We start from the raw sequence: 14,556 nt of genomic DNA on the forward strand, positions 1-14,556 counted from the left end.
GGGGTCGCTATCGATCACTTTGGCAACCCCTGGGTTAGAGAGTTGTATCTACTCGTGAAACTGTGATCATTAGTGTAAGTGAATCTATGCCAGTGAAGTGAATGCATCCTCCTTAGCTCTACAGTCCTCTACATACATACATACATCTTGAGATGAGTCTGTGTGGAGCAGAAGAAAATACCATGCTAGCATTATTGTGAAGTTTTCAACAAAACTCAAGTGTATGCACCCACATTACATTGAACAAGTTACTGTCAACTTTGATAAATACAAGTAAAAGTTTATGTACCTTGTCAAAAAGAAATCTAGGGGAACACTTGTGTTTTTTGAGAGTTAAATTATAATAAATAATGCTGATTTTTATCATTGCCTTTTAGTGTGCCATAATTACTTAATTTGCTACAACCATACTTGCAGTGAAACATACTGAAGTCTGTTTACAAAATAAAGGTTACTGTCACAGCTATGGTCCACTTATCCTGGCATTTGCTTTTATTTGGATCTTCCTAATTATTACAGTGGAGCACACTTACCTGCATTAGTGTGGATAATTAAACTCTCCTGCATTATTTAAAAAACAAATATTCTGGTTCAAATAATACTTGTGATATTCATGACCTTTGCTATAGCACTAGGTAAGTTATTCCAGCAATTGTTTTTTGGAATTAGGTAATCTCTGCCTAACTGGCTGAATCTTTCAAATTCCAGAATTGAGGGTGCACTTACCAAGCCTGAACTTAACTAATTCTTGAAATTGATCATATTTCATTTATCAATTTTAACATTTTGTTTAAAAAATTAGATCTTAATATAATTATTGTAATGATTAAATAAATATGATTTTCTAAAACTTTAACCTTAATTCAGGTTCTCTATCATAAACCTATTTTTCGCCAACCACTTCGCCCTGGAATCTGGACATTGCAGCTGTTATATAACTGGGTAATAGTGGCAGAAGCACAATTTCTAGTAACACCTTTATCATATTATAATGGTCACAAAGTAGGCAGCGAACAAGCAAAATTTCTTCACAATGGGCCTGGACAGCGATATGTCGATCATGATTTTTCCAGCGTAGAGATTCTTTTGGGTTACACCAATAAAAGTACCGTGTTGAGACAGGCATCTGCCAACTCTCGTCGATACGGCAAAGACTTGGAGGAATGGATTGATTCGTTGGTGGCACAATTTTGGACGGTACAGAACACATGTTTTCTCGCACAGCCACAACATCCGACGGGTGGCGCGGTGTGTCTTCGGCTGGACCTCGATCCCTGCCACATGACTACTTGGAGTTCAAGATCCCCGGATCCAAAGTCAGATATAAGGCCATCCGAACAGAAGAATAAAAGCGAGAAGAAAGTTAGCTGAATAGAGTAATAATAAAATTATCACATGTACAGTTTTTTAATCACAAATTGTTTATATAACTATACACATTTAAATATATTATTTACATATAATTATACATATTAAAAAAATATTGACTTTTGTATATCATCTCAATGTGAATACACAATGGAATTTTCTCTTATACATAATTTGGAATGACACAGATAAGAAGTTTAGTTTAGTTCTGTTTGTCTGATACTATTCATATCACTATAGTAGACAATCAAATATTTGAAATAATTATAAATATAGGTTCCTTTTGAAAATTTGTTGGTTTTATTGCAAATATAGTGCTAAATTTATTATTATTATTATTATTATTAATGCAAATTATAATTTTGTTAATAGTTTTTCAGAATTGATATTTCTTGTTGTTGATGGCACATAACCCACGAGATTTGCTATTATTATTCAGTGAAAGATTTAATTTTAAATGTTTGCTATTCCCCAAATATAGCGTGCAGGTAAGTGGGAATGTCTGCAAATAATTTGATTCTTATGTTTCAAACAATATTTTCACATTTAACTTTTCCAAGTTGAAAAAAATTTAAGATTTTCAGTTTTCAAAATAATTTTGTTTTATTCTAGTAAAAATACTATTTTAAAAAAGTACAGAATTTAATTATAATTTAGAAAACAGCTCATAAATGCTTTTTAAAATGTGCCATGTTTATTATGAAAGTTTGTTTTTTATTATTTGGATAGAGGAATGTGCCATAGATTAGCCAAGAATAAACAAGCTATTAAAAGAAAAAAAAAAATTACAAATATATCAGGGAATAATAAATTTGCGATCAGCGTTTTCATATTTTTCAAATAAGATACGAATAATTGGATATGACGACACAAATGTAAAAATGTAAATAACGCCATAATGTATGTAAAAAAAATTGTTGTATTTTTGTCTTACGTTTAAAGTTAGTTTTTAAATTAGATTATTAGAAGGAAAACATTAAGGAAAATGTATTTAACTTAATAATTAAATTTATAAACAATGATTTATACGAAGAGGGGGGAAATGTTAAAATTTCAAACTGTTGAATCCAAGAATTGCTTTTAAATATTAGAATAAAATATATTTATAAATAGAAACAGTTTTTTAATATTGCATAATATATAAAACTGAATATAAATTAGCTCAATGCTTTTGAATTTTGTGCGAATTGGAGTAAATTTCTTCTATAAAGAACAATTTTATAGACAATGCTTTACATTCACTTAGCTTACAATCTTTTCCACACTTGAAATGATTTATTTCTAGGTGTTTTTTCATTTTCATTTATTATTTCCATTTGCAATAATGTAAGCTGCTGATCTATCTAAAGATTTAATTAATTGGGTCATGTTTAGCTTGTTTCAAAAGTTTAATTTTTGTTAAATTGACTTATAAATCTGTCACAAAACAAAATAAGAATGTAAATTTGAGGCACCGTATATTTGAAATTCTTCATTTTTACGTTTTTAAACCTTATCTGCTAATTATTAAAATAATAATTAAAGGAATTGAATATTTTAAAATCATTTTTCACATTCCACTTAATCTGTATTTGTGCCAATCTTTAGTTAATTGCTCTGACTGTTTTAGTAATTGAAAATTACTAGCAAATTCTTCATTTTTATGTCATGTTTTCAAAGATCTTTTATCTTTATTGTCATAGAGTTTAATGTAATTTGGATGGTTACGAAAACTGAATCGAAGCAACAAAGTTATAAGTTCATTAGATATTGTTCTAATTAATAAAATATTAAGAAATCTTTTGATATTCTATCATTTGTAAGGGCAGTTTTGCATATTTAAAAGTTAAAGTGCATTTAATTTTATTTCTTACTCAATCCTTAATTATGTTTTATTTGTATTTAATAATTATTTATTCAATAATAATATGTTTATATTCTCAGAAAGAATATTCAAATGTTTTAAGAATGGAAATGTGGTTAGATGGCCGGATCAGAATTTTTATTTTCTCGTTTCTGTACGGAGCAGTATCTTAAAATTATACACGTGGAAGGATAAAAGTTTAAGAAAAGAATCTAGTCCGACATCTATTCATCTGCTTAACAATATTTTTTCATTGTATTGGTGAGCATGTCCATTTATTATTATTCAAATATTGCTTTCTTATATCATATCTTCCTTCTTACAAGTATTTTCAATTAGATCTGTGTTAGTAATTTTCATCTCCCTTTCAAACAGATTCTTCTCTTGTTATAGTGATAAATTCTAAGAAAGATAGTGAAAAATCCTGAATTAAACTGTAAAATTAATAAGACGGCCTTATTTTTCCGGCAGGCACAGGTTCCTTACTGTGTACAGTTACTCTCTCTGTATTTTCTACGTAGAACTATGTCCTACGCACATAATAGTCTCGTGACACGTGACGAATAAGGAACCCGGGTCCAAAGTTGGGCAGTGAATTGGCAAGAAAACATTTGTCATTTAATTAAATATTTGTGCTGGGAGAATAAGGTGGTCTTATTAATTAGTGTTGGAAAAACACTAACTTCGGGTATCACAAATTTCTCTAAGTCGAATTCGTTTATCTGCTGCTTAAAGAAATTTGCAGTGCCTAAAGGAAGTTTTCTCATAATTTTTCTTAGACATTTTTCATCTCGGCATTGCCGAATTTTCTTTATCAACAATGAAAGTCATTTCGTTAACAATACGCTTTGTAATTATTTATTGTTAATAGTTTAAAAGTATATTTTTTTAATTTATTAGAACGATATCCAAAGCAATTATACAGTTAGGAAGTATAATTTTGTTTGTTAAATACCATATTTACTCAGTCTAATTTCGTTAAGAAAAATTTAATTTTCGAAATGTTTTTTTAGCAAGCGGAATGTGAAATTAACTTTCCTACTTTAATTACATCGTTAAATTTGAACGAACAGATTTGTATTTAATTGCCATTCGCTAGAATTATGGCAGAATGATGCTATAACACAATAAAAAATAAATAAATAAATTGACAATAAGGCCAAAATATTTGGAACAAATCTCTGTTTCTCTTCGTGTATTTCCCAATTAAATCTCATTTTAGGATTTCGTTAAAGCAACGCTTCGATTATACGAATCGACGTGGTGTAAGCTCTGATTACCAGAGCTTAATTTCAATTTTTTTAATAGAATTTTGTAATCTGTAAATTCGGCCCATCACTTCTCGTTAGGTTAAGTGTTCTAAATACTATTTCTGGTGCATAATCCACTACAACACGCAATAAGCTCTGTGTATCACGCACCAAGTTAAATATTCCCGAATAATCCGAACAATTTTTTCCTACACGTGACTCGATTTAATAACGATAATTGTAATTAATTAAATTTGCTTTCTTAAGTATGTATTTGTCTGTGTACAGTACATATAATTAGATGTGGAGAAAATTTGGCGGGAGTTAATAATCCCGGAAAAATTTGCTCAAAACGTATGCATCCGATTTACATCGCTTTAAGTCTCCCTTATCTCTCCACTCTGTAACGCTTTTTTTCTCTCCAGAACTTTAATAAATACTTTGTACAATGTTAAGGTATTATAGATTAACCTTCCAGAGATTGTGTTTAATTAAGAAAAATGGAATTTTATTATTGTTTCGGATTAGTTTTTAAGACGTTTGTATACATATATAACAATAGGTGGTTTGTTTCCGATAACGATGCGTATAGAATTTTCCATGTAAATATTGTACGTACGAGAAATTGTGATGTATCAAATATGGTCACAAAATGTAAGAATTTTTTACATAATGATTTAAAACAAAACCAAAAAAAAGAAAGAAGAGAGAATTAATTTTACAGAACTGCGTGCACGTTTCTATAAATAAAGTGCCTTTTCTGTAATGGCATCGTTTTACTTTCCACGCTGTGTAACATAGAAACTTTTCGCAAACAATACAGAAAACATTTCGAATGTATTGCAATAAAAGAAAAATTTACAAAAAATAAACTTCGCCTGTTTTCGTTTCTATATCAGTTCAATTTTCAGCTTGTTTACCATTCTCTTGGCGTGAAGATAGGCCTCTTCCTCCTCGTGGCTAGGCTCGTATCTTCTTTTACCGTCCTCTACGCGTAAACCAGATTGGTAAACGTTCAAGAACCTTTCGGCCTCTTCCAGAAAAATTCTGGAATTTCGGTCCTGCCGGAATCCTTTCCTGGTAACCAAATTAACTGAAAACGTTTCCCGAAATTTAACTTCTTGTCGGAGATTAATCATTAAATTACAAAAACAAAATACCAATCTTTTGAAGGAGGTAACAAACGAAAAATACACCAGCGATTACGGCCATTCCGGTTAACGTGTAGTTAAAAAAGTTGGATTGTCGGAATCGATCCATGGTGGTGGCATTTCTCTGTAGCTCGAAAAACTAGAAATCCAACACCGGAAATTTATTGTTACAACATCGACGTTCTTAAGTTTAAAAGCGGTAGTGTGCCAAACCTTTTCTAGAATATCCTTCTTGGAATCGGATTTGTCGGGTACCACCACAATAGGAGTCGCGTGACTTTGATAATACTCCTTGGCCCATTCTTCGTACATCTGGTACTCCGGAAACCATTCCACCGATCTTTTACTTCTTACGTTTAAAAGTTCGTCCTTGTCTGAAAGTATCGCGAGCGAGATTCGTCATATTTCAACTTAATTTATAAAGTAAATCAGCCCAACAGAGCCGGGATCGAACCCGCGACCAACTGGCTGGACACGGAATTTTCCGGGTTTTCTTCGCGTTAGTGGCACCTAAATAGAAACAATTTCCGGTCGTGGGTTCACGCCTGACCAACTGGCTGGCTACGTGGTTTTCCGGATTTTCTTTACGTTGTAACACTTAAATAAGGGCCAGTTTTCCGTAGAAGGCCCTCCCGGGGCATCCCCTCGACACGTATATAAATAAGTAAACCTTACCGTCCGTCAAATTGGAATGAAAATCTTCCTTGTAATACGATACCCATTTAGGATGACATTCTGTAAATATAAAGGTAAGATATTTATCTAATGAATTTAATTATCATTAAGTTATAACACGAAGAAAATAAACAATTTGTGCCCTATTTAAACGCACGAGGACTGGTGTTCGAGATGATCAAACGCGATCATCGCGATCCTTCAATTAATGCGCATCGCGATGATGATTAATTAATGCAAATAAAAAATTAATTAAATTCGCCATTTTACAGAATAAATGTATTTAAAATAACCTGGAAAAATGCAAATAAACGCCATTAAAGTCCGTAACATGATTGCTAAGCGCGATAAACTAAGGTGGCAACAATGTAATTGTTTATTATTCGAACAATTTTCGAATTGTTACGTCGTAATAATTAATGAAATTTAATTATTTTCACGTTCCTCCGGCCTTAATGAATTCGAAATTTAACTAATTTATGGAATGTTTGCATATTTTGCATTTGTTTATAAATTCTGTTAATGCCAGATTTGGATAAATTTAGTCGGAAAAGAAAAGGAAATTCCATTTTTTTTAAAATTTAAATTATCAAATAAAACATTAAACTTAATCACAACAATTTTCTTAAATATACAATTTTTAATTAAAAATGTACTCGACAGATGGCAGCCTTACTCAAAAGCCGTTTTGTCCGTTGACTTTAATAATTGTAAAAAATAAAAAAATTTATTTAAAAAACATTTTTATAATTACAAGGATTAAAATATAATTTAATTGTTTAAAGTTGAAAGTATGAAATACACAATTTAAAATAAAAAGAAAATATTGAAAAAAATTAAGCCGTTGTTTCCGCCCGGGATCGAACCGGGGACCTTGCGCGTGTGAGGCGCACGTGATAACCACTACACCACGGAAACCACTTGGTAAATTCTCTTTTAACATAGTATATAAAGAATAGTAGTGTTAAATTTAATTATTAATTGTACATTATTATTATTAAGCATATAATGCAATAATATAGTATACGAAATCATACTCAAAATAAATAGCGAGAGCCTAATTTATTATAACCTAAACAATGTAAGAATAATAAATTATATTGATAATGCAAATTTAATACGTCGAATATTTTTAAAATAATTTTTTCAGAAATAAAAAGCAGATAAATGACATTTTAAAAACACGTAATAATATGAAAACTGTCACATCACTATCGTCTGTACAAAGTTTACGAATTTTCGCCACCAGATGGAGACATCGATTTGGAAAATGATATTTTTTCCCCCGTCCTACTAACGATTCCTACTAAAATATTACTGTGTAATAATGATTGCTCGATGAAGGAATAACGCATTTACAATTTAAACTAAAAGATTTTACTCACGTAACGTAACATCATCAACTAAATATTTTCATGTTTACACAGAACGGAATTTAATTCTCGCTTATTATTATTTTATTATTTATTTTTATATTTAATGAGTATCGCCGCTACATAGAGGGAAGGAAAAGAGGGAGCGGCAGAGAGAGACTTTTCATCTTTATAAATTATAGATTCTATATTTTGTTTTAATGTAATTTAATTATATTAAATAGCTTTTCTCTCCCCTTAATTTTCTATTTTTAAATGAAATTGTTTCCGATTTTAACGAAAATATATTTAAATTCGAAATTAAAAACACAAAAATAAATTCATAATTGAATGTTTAAATGTGGAAAATGCTTTTTAAGTCAAGAAAAGTATAAAATTAGATAATTTTAAAATTAATATAATTCTTTTTTTCCTGTTATTTTTAAATTTGTTTTAAGTTAATTGGCCAATTTTTTTCGTATTTTTAACGCCGCCATATTGATTTTATTCTTTATTTACGCGAGAATTTATATTTTTCTACGCCACATTTTATATTTTATAGAATATTTCTCTAAAAATTTGTTAATATTTAGGTAAATTATTTTACCTTTTAAAGTAATCGAGTGAAAGGATGATGATGATGATGAGGAAGATGAGGACGAGGATGCTTTCGCTTTCCTTAAACTACTATTTATATTTTATATTAAAGAAAATTACAGTTTTTTTAAATTAAGAAATGAAGATAAAGATTAGGTTTGATGATAAACTAAAATATGATGATAAATTGATGATGATAAAGACTAAATTCTGATAATAAACTGATGATGATGATAAGTTCTTATAACAGTCGAGTGAAAAGATGATGCTTTGGATTCGTTTTAAAGTTTTCCTTTAATTAAAAACTCAACTATTATAAGAACTTATCATCATCATCATCAATTTACTACCAGAATTTAGTCTTTATCATCATTTCTTTAATTAATTAAAGATTAAAGAAACACTCAATAATTAATGATGCTAAAGATTAAATTTTGATGATGATCTAAAATTTTGATGATGAACTGAAAGTTTGATGATGAATTAAAAGTTTGATGATAAATTCGTGACAATAATTTGTGTTACTTGAAAAATAATGGAATAAAACGATGATACCTTCACTTCCCTTCTTAACCCACTTTATGATTTTTCATTTACGAAAGTGCTGTTTGTTTAATAAATAAAGATGATAAAGATTAAATTTTGATGATGATAATCAGTTTGTTATGTAATTTAAAAAATAATCGAATGAAAGGATGATGATGATGATGCTTTCACTTTCCCTCAAACCATTTTTATAATACTTTCATACATGAATGAAGAAAAGTACTGTTTTTTTAATGAAGAGATGATGATGATGATAAAGACTAAATTTTAATAATAAGTTATTTTAAAGATGATAAAGGTCGATGATGCTTCCACTTCTCTTCTTAAAAGTACTTTCTACGTCTTGTAATGAAGAAAAATGATGTACTTTTGATAAAGAGAATGATGATAAGTTGTGCTAAAGATGATTAAAGGTCGATAATTCTTCTTAAAACCGTTTTCTATGTCTTGTAAGAAAGGAAAATAATGTATTTTCGGTGAAGAAATGATGATAAAGACTAAATTTTGATAATAAACTTTATTGATAAAGGACATGACAAGAATTTTAATACTTTTTTTTTACAGAAAATTTATCATAAGTTTGATACAAAGAGAAAAGAACAGCTATTGATAAATCCTTTCAAACGAAGGGCAGTGCGAAGACCAATTCCAAGTGGGTCTATAGAAGGCAAAAAATATTTTGTTTTTTATTTGTTTGCATGGTTTTGTGTACATTCGTGATGAGGACACTTGGTGAAGTGACAAAAAAATGTAAAGTTTACTCGTTACTTATTTACTTATCTTTTATTTATTTATCATCCTTTCCGAGTGCTGGCCAAGAAGCGCATTTAATTATATCTAAAAATTTACTATTCTAAAGAATAAATAAAAGCCAAGTATAAGATTTAATGGTTGAAAAATACTAGAGTAAATTATCCAACTGTACAGCATCATAAATATTATGAAATTAATGGCTGTTGGAAGCGAAAGATCCTTGTCGTTTCTAGACCAGATAACGAAGAAACGTGTGGAAAAATTCACAAATTTTCCTTTTTATTTATTTATTTATTTATTTTAGACCTTCTACACCTGATAATTGGGCTTATAAACAGCGATCCGATCTTAAAAAGTATACGTAAAACACAGAATACAGTCAAACATAGATGCATATATAGTTTATAGAAGCCAATCAATAATTCTGTAAACGTACTTCAGCTAAGTTATAATACGTTTTGTATATACATATAAGTATCTTTTATATATATTTTAATCGTACAAAAACGATTTATTTCAATAAAAATTTGTCTGCATAGTCCTGATATAGAACTTATGCTCTAAAATAGAGCGAAACAAAAGCGAAATTTTTTTTTTTCTGTATACTGCATTTAAGAAACCTTTCCCATTTAGCACCTTTAACACATACGAGGAAGATATCTTCTTGTTTAATTATTTGGCTTTATAATGCTTTAAATTAAACATTTTAAAATGCTTAATACTGTATAATAAGTGTAAATCTGCATAGTATAATCTGCATTTCGAATATATTTTCAAAGAAAAAATTAATAATAATAATAATAGTGTTTTAAGAGACGATTCGAAGCTTCTCCATTTTCTTTTTTCTCCCTATTTAAATTGCTTTAGAGAGTTTCTTAAGTACTTCTTTGCACGATAGAATGTTATTTTATATATTATCATCTACTTTTTCTTTGTTTTAAGCTAGATCTTTTTCCTTTCAGACGAAGTTTTTTCTCTTGACTATTAGTTTTTTTTTTAAACATGAAACTCGTCGTGTGTCGTTAATGTGCGTAATGTAATGTATTTTGTCTGTCCTGTCACGAAATTTGTTCGCATATGTCGAGATAATGTTTATACTGCTTCAGCACTAAATAAAAAAATTGGAGAAAATAAAGAAAAGGCGAGAGAGAGGGAGAGAGAGAGAGATAAAAGTACAAAAAGTTCCCTTTGCTGGGAACAAAATCCCTCTGCAAAGATTTATGAGGTGAAGGCACTGAAGCACTTTCTAATATATATATATATTTATATACACACATACACATGTATTATATATATATATATATATTTGTATTTTTTGATGCTGAATTATGATTTTACAAATGCTCATGTTAATAATAAATTAATAACATCTCAAATGAGATTATTAAATATTCGATACATAATTATAGAAAGATATATTAAAGAAGGCTCCTTGTCAATCACAAAAATCCGATTATTTTGTACATTTATCGATTCAACTTGATGTATTTTGTTTTTCTTATAAATTTAAATTATTATTTATGATTTTTTTCTCTTCAATGTATATATAGATATATATTTGTCATAAAAATCTCTGGAGTTAAGTTCAGTAACGTTCTTTTAAGTTATCAGTTATGAGTACTTGCATCTCAGGCACTGTGTTTTTAACCGTTGGAGAATTATTTGCCACAATCGATTCTCTATCCCCTTCCTCCACATCGGATAAAGGTAGAGTTTGAACCATAACAACCGGTGGATCCGTGTTTTCTATTAGCACAGGTGAAAGGTATGAAGGTGAGACCGTAGATGATCCTTCCTGCTGACGTTTCCTATCGTCACGTCCCTCTCTTGGAGAATTAAAACAAAATATCTTGACGAGGCACAGTAAACTTCCAAGCCCAATGAATAACAAACCGACTGATTGAAATGCGGAAGCGTTTGTTCCTACTCCAATAAATACTAAAATAAGTCCAGAACCCATCAGAACAGTCCCTCCGTACACTAAAATACGTAAATTCTTTTTATCACGTCTAAAAAACTCACGAGTTCGTGATCCGTACGATGCTTGAGCTCCCGTGCTGCTAATTGTGCTGAGGCTACCTTGCCTTCCCCCTTGGTTCCTGCCCTTTGAGATTTACTCTTCTTCCTCTCCCTCCTCACTGCAACTGCTGGCATTGCAGAGATCATATCGAATCTGAAAAGATTTAATAAAAATAAAATAATATATCTGAATAAAACATGGAAAAAATAAATTGAATTTTAATCTTAATTCCATAAATAATTCATTCTATTAAAAGTTTTTTTTTTTGGACGTAGATTTATATCTTAAAAAATAAAAAAAATACAGAAAGTTGTTTATGTATAGAGAAGCCAATATTTATACCAGATTTAAGTAGTTGCTGATATGTTTAAATCCAATAAATCCGTTTAAAAATAGATTTAGATAAGCGTTTTGTTTATATTTTAATTTATAATGGAAACAAAGTATCGTTAATTTATAACGAATTCTACATTTTCCCATCGGGACGTGACGATAACTTAGATAAACAGATAAGAACTTTGAGCCTTAAAATTTGATTTTAAATGATTAATTACTCTTTCCTCGCTTAGGTGTTAACACGATAATCCTACAGGTAATCAATTTAATATATTAAAAGGGAACCGGAACGAATTTAATCATTAAAAAATCTGGCCGACATCAAAATTGACCTTGAAACTATTCCAAAATTCAAACCCTATTTTAACTGTAACTTGCCAAAAATTCGTAAAGGAGAATCGATAAACAACTCAAGACGTGACCGAGTTTTGATAATATTTGAGTTAAAAAAGGAGACAATAACAATAGAAACGATCAGATAAGTTGATATCCTCTCTCTCGAGATAAGAGAAACGAATAAAAAAACAGGGGGGGAGAGATATATTTGCTACATAAGCATTTTTAAAAATACTTTTATTATTATTAATTATCAAAACTTCTTACGAAAATTATAACGTATTTATCATACGCATTTTTTTAAATTAAAGTATATTGAAAATTTATTTTAATTTCTGTACGAGGGAGGGGAAGAATTATCGATAAAAATCGCGAGTTCCCCTGTAAATGTCACTTTTCCTCATAGTCAGCGAGCCGAGCAGTGAAGACGAACACAACCACTTGGGAATAATAAGACGACGTTTTAGTCGCGGCACATTTATGAAAATTGCAGGATGCACTCTGAAATTCGAAACTATTCGGATAATTTACTGTAAATGATATTCCATAAATAATTTTTATTATATATACATATATTTATATTTATTTTTTTAAACTAAACTCCTTCCAGGAGTTAGAAAAATTATACAGAAATTACAAGCCAATCGATACATTTTTTCCCCCTCCTTCTCTTACTTAATTTATATTTTAGTAAATACTAAAACTTTCGTCGTTCTTGCTTATTCTACTTACGCATTTTATTATCTTTAACGATAATTAGTGATAAATGAGCAAAACATAAGTTTCTGTTTTAGTTTACATCCTCTGTCAAGATAAAAAAATTAATGGATTGATGTTAATTAAGTTTTACTAATGTAGATGTTATCGTTTTAAATTATTTAATTTTATTCTTATTTTATTTCTCAATCGAAATTTAATTGACAAATGACAAATTGAAAGTCTCTTAAACGTAATTTCAACCATCTGCTACCGTTAATGACGTTATTTAGGAATCATCTCGTATCCATAAACATCCTGATAGAACTATTAAAGCTAATATTATTTATAGAAAGGGAATTAAAAATCAATAATTTCTTTAAAAGAATTTATAAGAATAATTCAAATATATATATTAAAACTTGGAAAAATTTTATTTTATTTTTCTAAGTTAATAGTCGATTGTAGAAAGCAGAAATAGTCTCAGCAGGAATTCTACTGAGATGCTCAGTGGGAAATTAATCCTCTATTAACTTCTCCATACTATTTCTGGTGTGCTTTCAGAGTTTGTTAAACAGTCTTCCCGACTTCCTGCATTATTACCTGACATTAAGCAGTTATAAAATGACTTTATAATGATTTAATCTTCGTAATTAAATGCTTTAATTGTAATTATTTTTTTTAAAAATCATCATTTAGCAAAGGTAGAAATTACTTATCATCATCATCATCTTCTGGTAATTTTTAAATAGATAATTTTAAGTTAAAATTCGTTTCAAACTTATATTTTAAATGTTTAATAACATACTCGGATCGATCAGAAAATAATTTAAAAAAATAATAATACAGTAAAAGTTTGTATGTTTAACGTCTTACATGAGTAAACACTTATACGAAGCGTGTATACATGATTAAATTTTTTATATATATTTGAAATTTAAACAATAAAAAACGAATTATATTTTATAGGGTAAATATAATTATTTTTAAAATATTTATAATAACGTCAATAATAAATCGTAAAATGTGAGTAATGCTTCTTATATCTACCAACATTATATAGCATCTAATAGTAATATTTTCGCTTACATGATCCTTTTTTATAGCCTCACTATATAAAATTACAGTATTTAAATCCTTACATCACACCATTCTACCTCTACATTTTACTATATACACATCTTTTGATGAACTTATCAACGTAGATATATTAGAAAAACACGTCATTTATGAGTAAAATATTCGAATAATTTGATAAAAACATGCTTTTTTTACGCATTAACAACACAATTCCCTTCGGAAAAATAGTTAAAAACTACCAGAAATCTTAACTTAACATTCAACAAAAATACATCAGAATATTGTAAAAAATTAATATTTTATTATCTATTTTCTTTAATTATTAATAAAGGCATTAAGTTATGTATGTATATATATATTCTATAAGCCCCTTTAACTATTTATCATTACTCTGTATCAAGATTTTCTAACGTCTCTCGCGTGTGATGTTACACAAGAGAGCCATAGAAACATTTTGCTTTACAGGAAATACTCTTCGTGTCATCTACTAAGTACGTTTTTTTACTTGATTTTTTAACAAAATTATCGTTTATTATTAATATTTTTAAGCACG

General features: G+C 29.0%; 2 protein-coding genes, 1 non-coding gene and 1 pseudogene across 4 annotated transcripts in view; 1 reads left to right on the forward strand and 3 right to left on the reverse strand.

Annotated features, from left to right (window-relative positions):
• Window positions 1-2,153, forward strand: part of LOC136986770 (xylosyltransferase oxt-like) — a 39,777-nt gene extending 37,624 nt beyond the window's left edge. For both annotated transcript variants that reach the window (XM_067284372.1, XM_067284373.1), the window contains one exon: window positions 868-2,153. In XM_067284372.1, the coding sequence (XP_067140473.1) occupies window positions 868-1,371 (504 nt within the window). In that variant the 3' untranslated portion in view covers window positions 1,372-2,153. The remainder of the gene's footprint in view (window positions 1-867) is intronic.
• Window positions 2,154-4,749: 2,596 nt separating this feature from the next.
• Window positions 4,750-6,686, reverse strand: LOC136986785 (uncharacterized). Its single transcript, XM_067284399.1, has 5 exons — window positions 6,581-6,686; window positions 6,283-6,347; window positions 5,826-5,981; window positions 5,622-5,751; window positions 4,750-5,554 (listed from the first exon to the last, which is right to left on the reverse strand). The coding sequence occupies exons 1-5, from the start codon at window positions 6,618-6,620 to the stop codon at window positions 5,352-5,354; spliced, it is 594 nt and encodes a 197-aa protein (XP_067140500.1). The 5' UTR covers window positions 6,621-6,686; the 3' UTR covers window positions 4,750-5,351.
• A 446-nt stretch (window positions 6,687-7,132) lies between these two features.
• TRNAV-CAC (transfer RNA valine (anticodon CAC)) lies at window positions 7,133-7,205 on the reverse strand. Its single transcript has one exon. It is a non-coding gene; the product is annotated as a tRNA-Val (tRNA).
• A 2,087-nt stretch (window positions 7,206-9,292) lies between these two features.
• Window positions 9,293-11,705, reverse strand: LOC136986796 (uncharacterized; annotated as a pseudogene).
• Between the last annotated feature and the right edge of the window lie 2,851 nt (window positions 11,706-14,556).

The sequence above is a fragment of the Centruroides vittatus genome, unplaced genomic scaffold (assembly GCF_030686945.1).
Source record: "Centruroides vittatus isolate TY-2023 unplaced genomic scaffold, ASM3068694v2 scaffold_1172, whole genome shotgun sequence".
Taxonomy (NCBI): Eukaryota; Metazoa; Arthropoda; class Arachnida; order Scorpiones; family Buthidae; genus Centruroides; species Centruroides vittatus.

What these genes read in the sequence shown, in the direction of transcription:
- LOC136986785 (XM_067284399.1), bottom strand. Translation starts at nt 6,620, where the DNA reads ATGTTACGGACTTTAATGGCGTTTATTTGCATTTTTCCAG. An exon ending in AGAAGGATATTCTAGAAAAG is followed by an intron (nt 5,752 to 5,825) that starts GTTTGGCACACT and finishes TTGGATTTCTAG; the next exon opens with TTTTTCGAGCTACAGAGAAA. An exon ending in TTACCTCCTTCAAAAGATTG is followed by an intron (nt 5,555 to 5,621) that starts GTATTTTGTTTT and finishes AAACGTTTTCAG; the next exon opens with TTAATTTGGTTACCAGGAAA.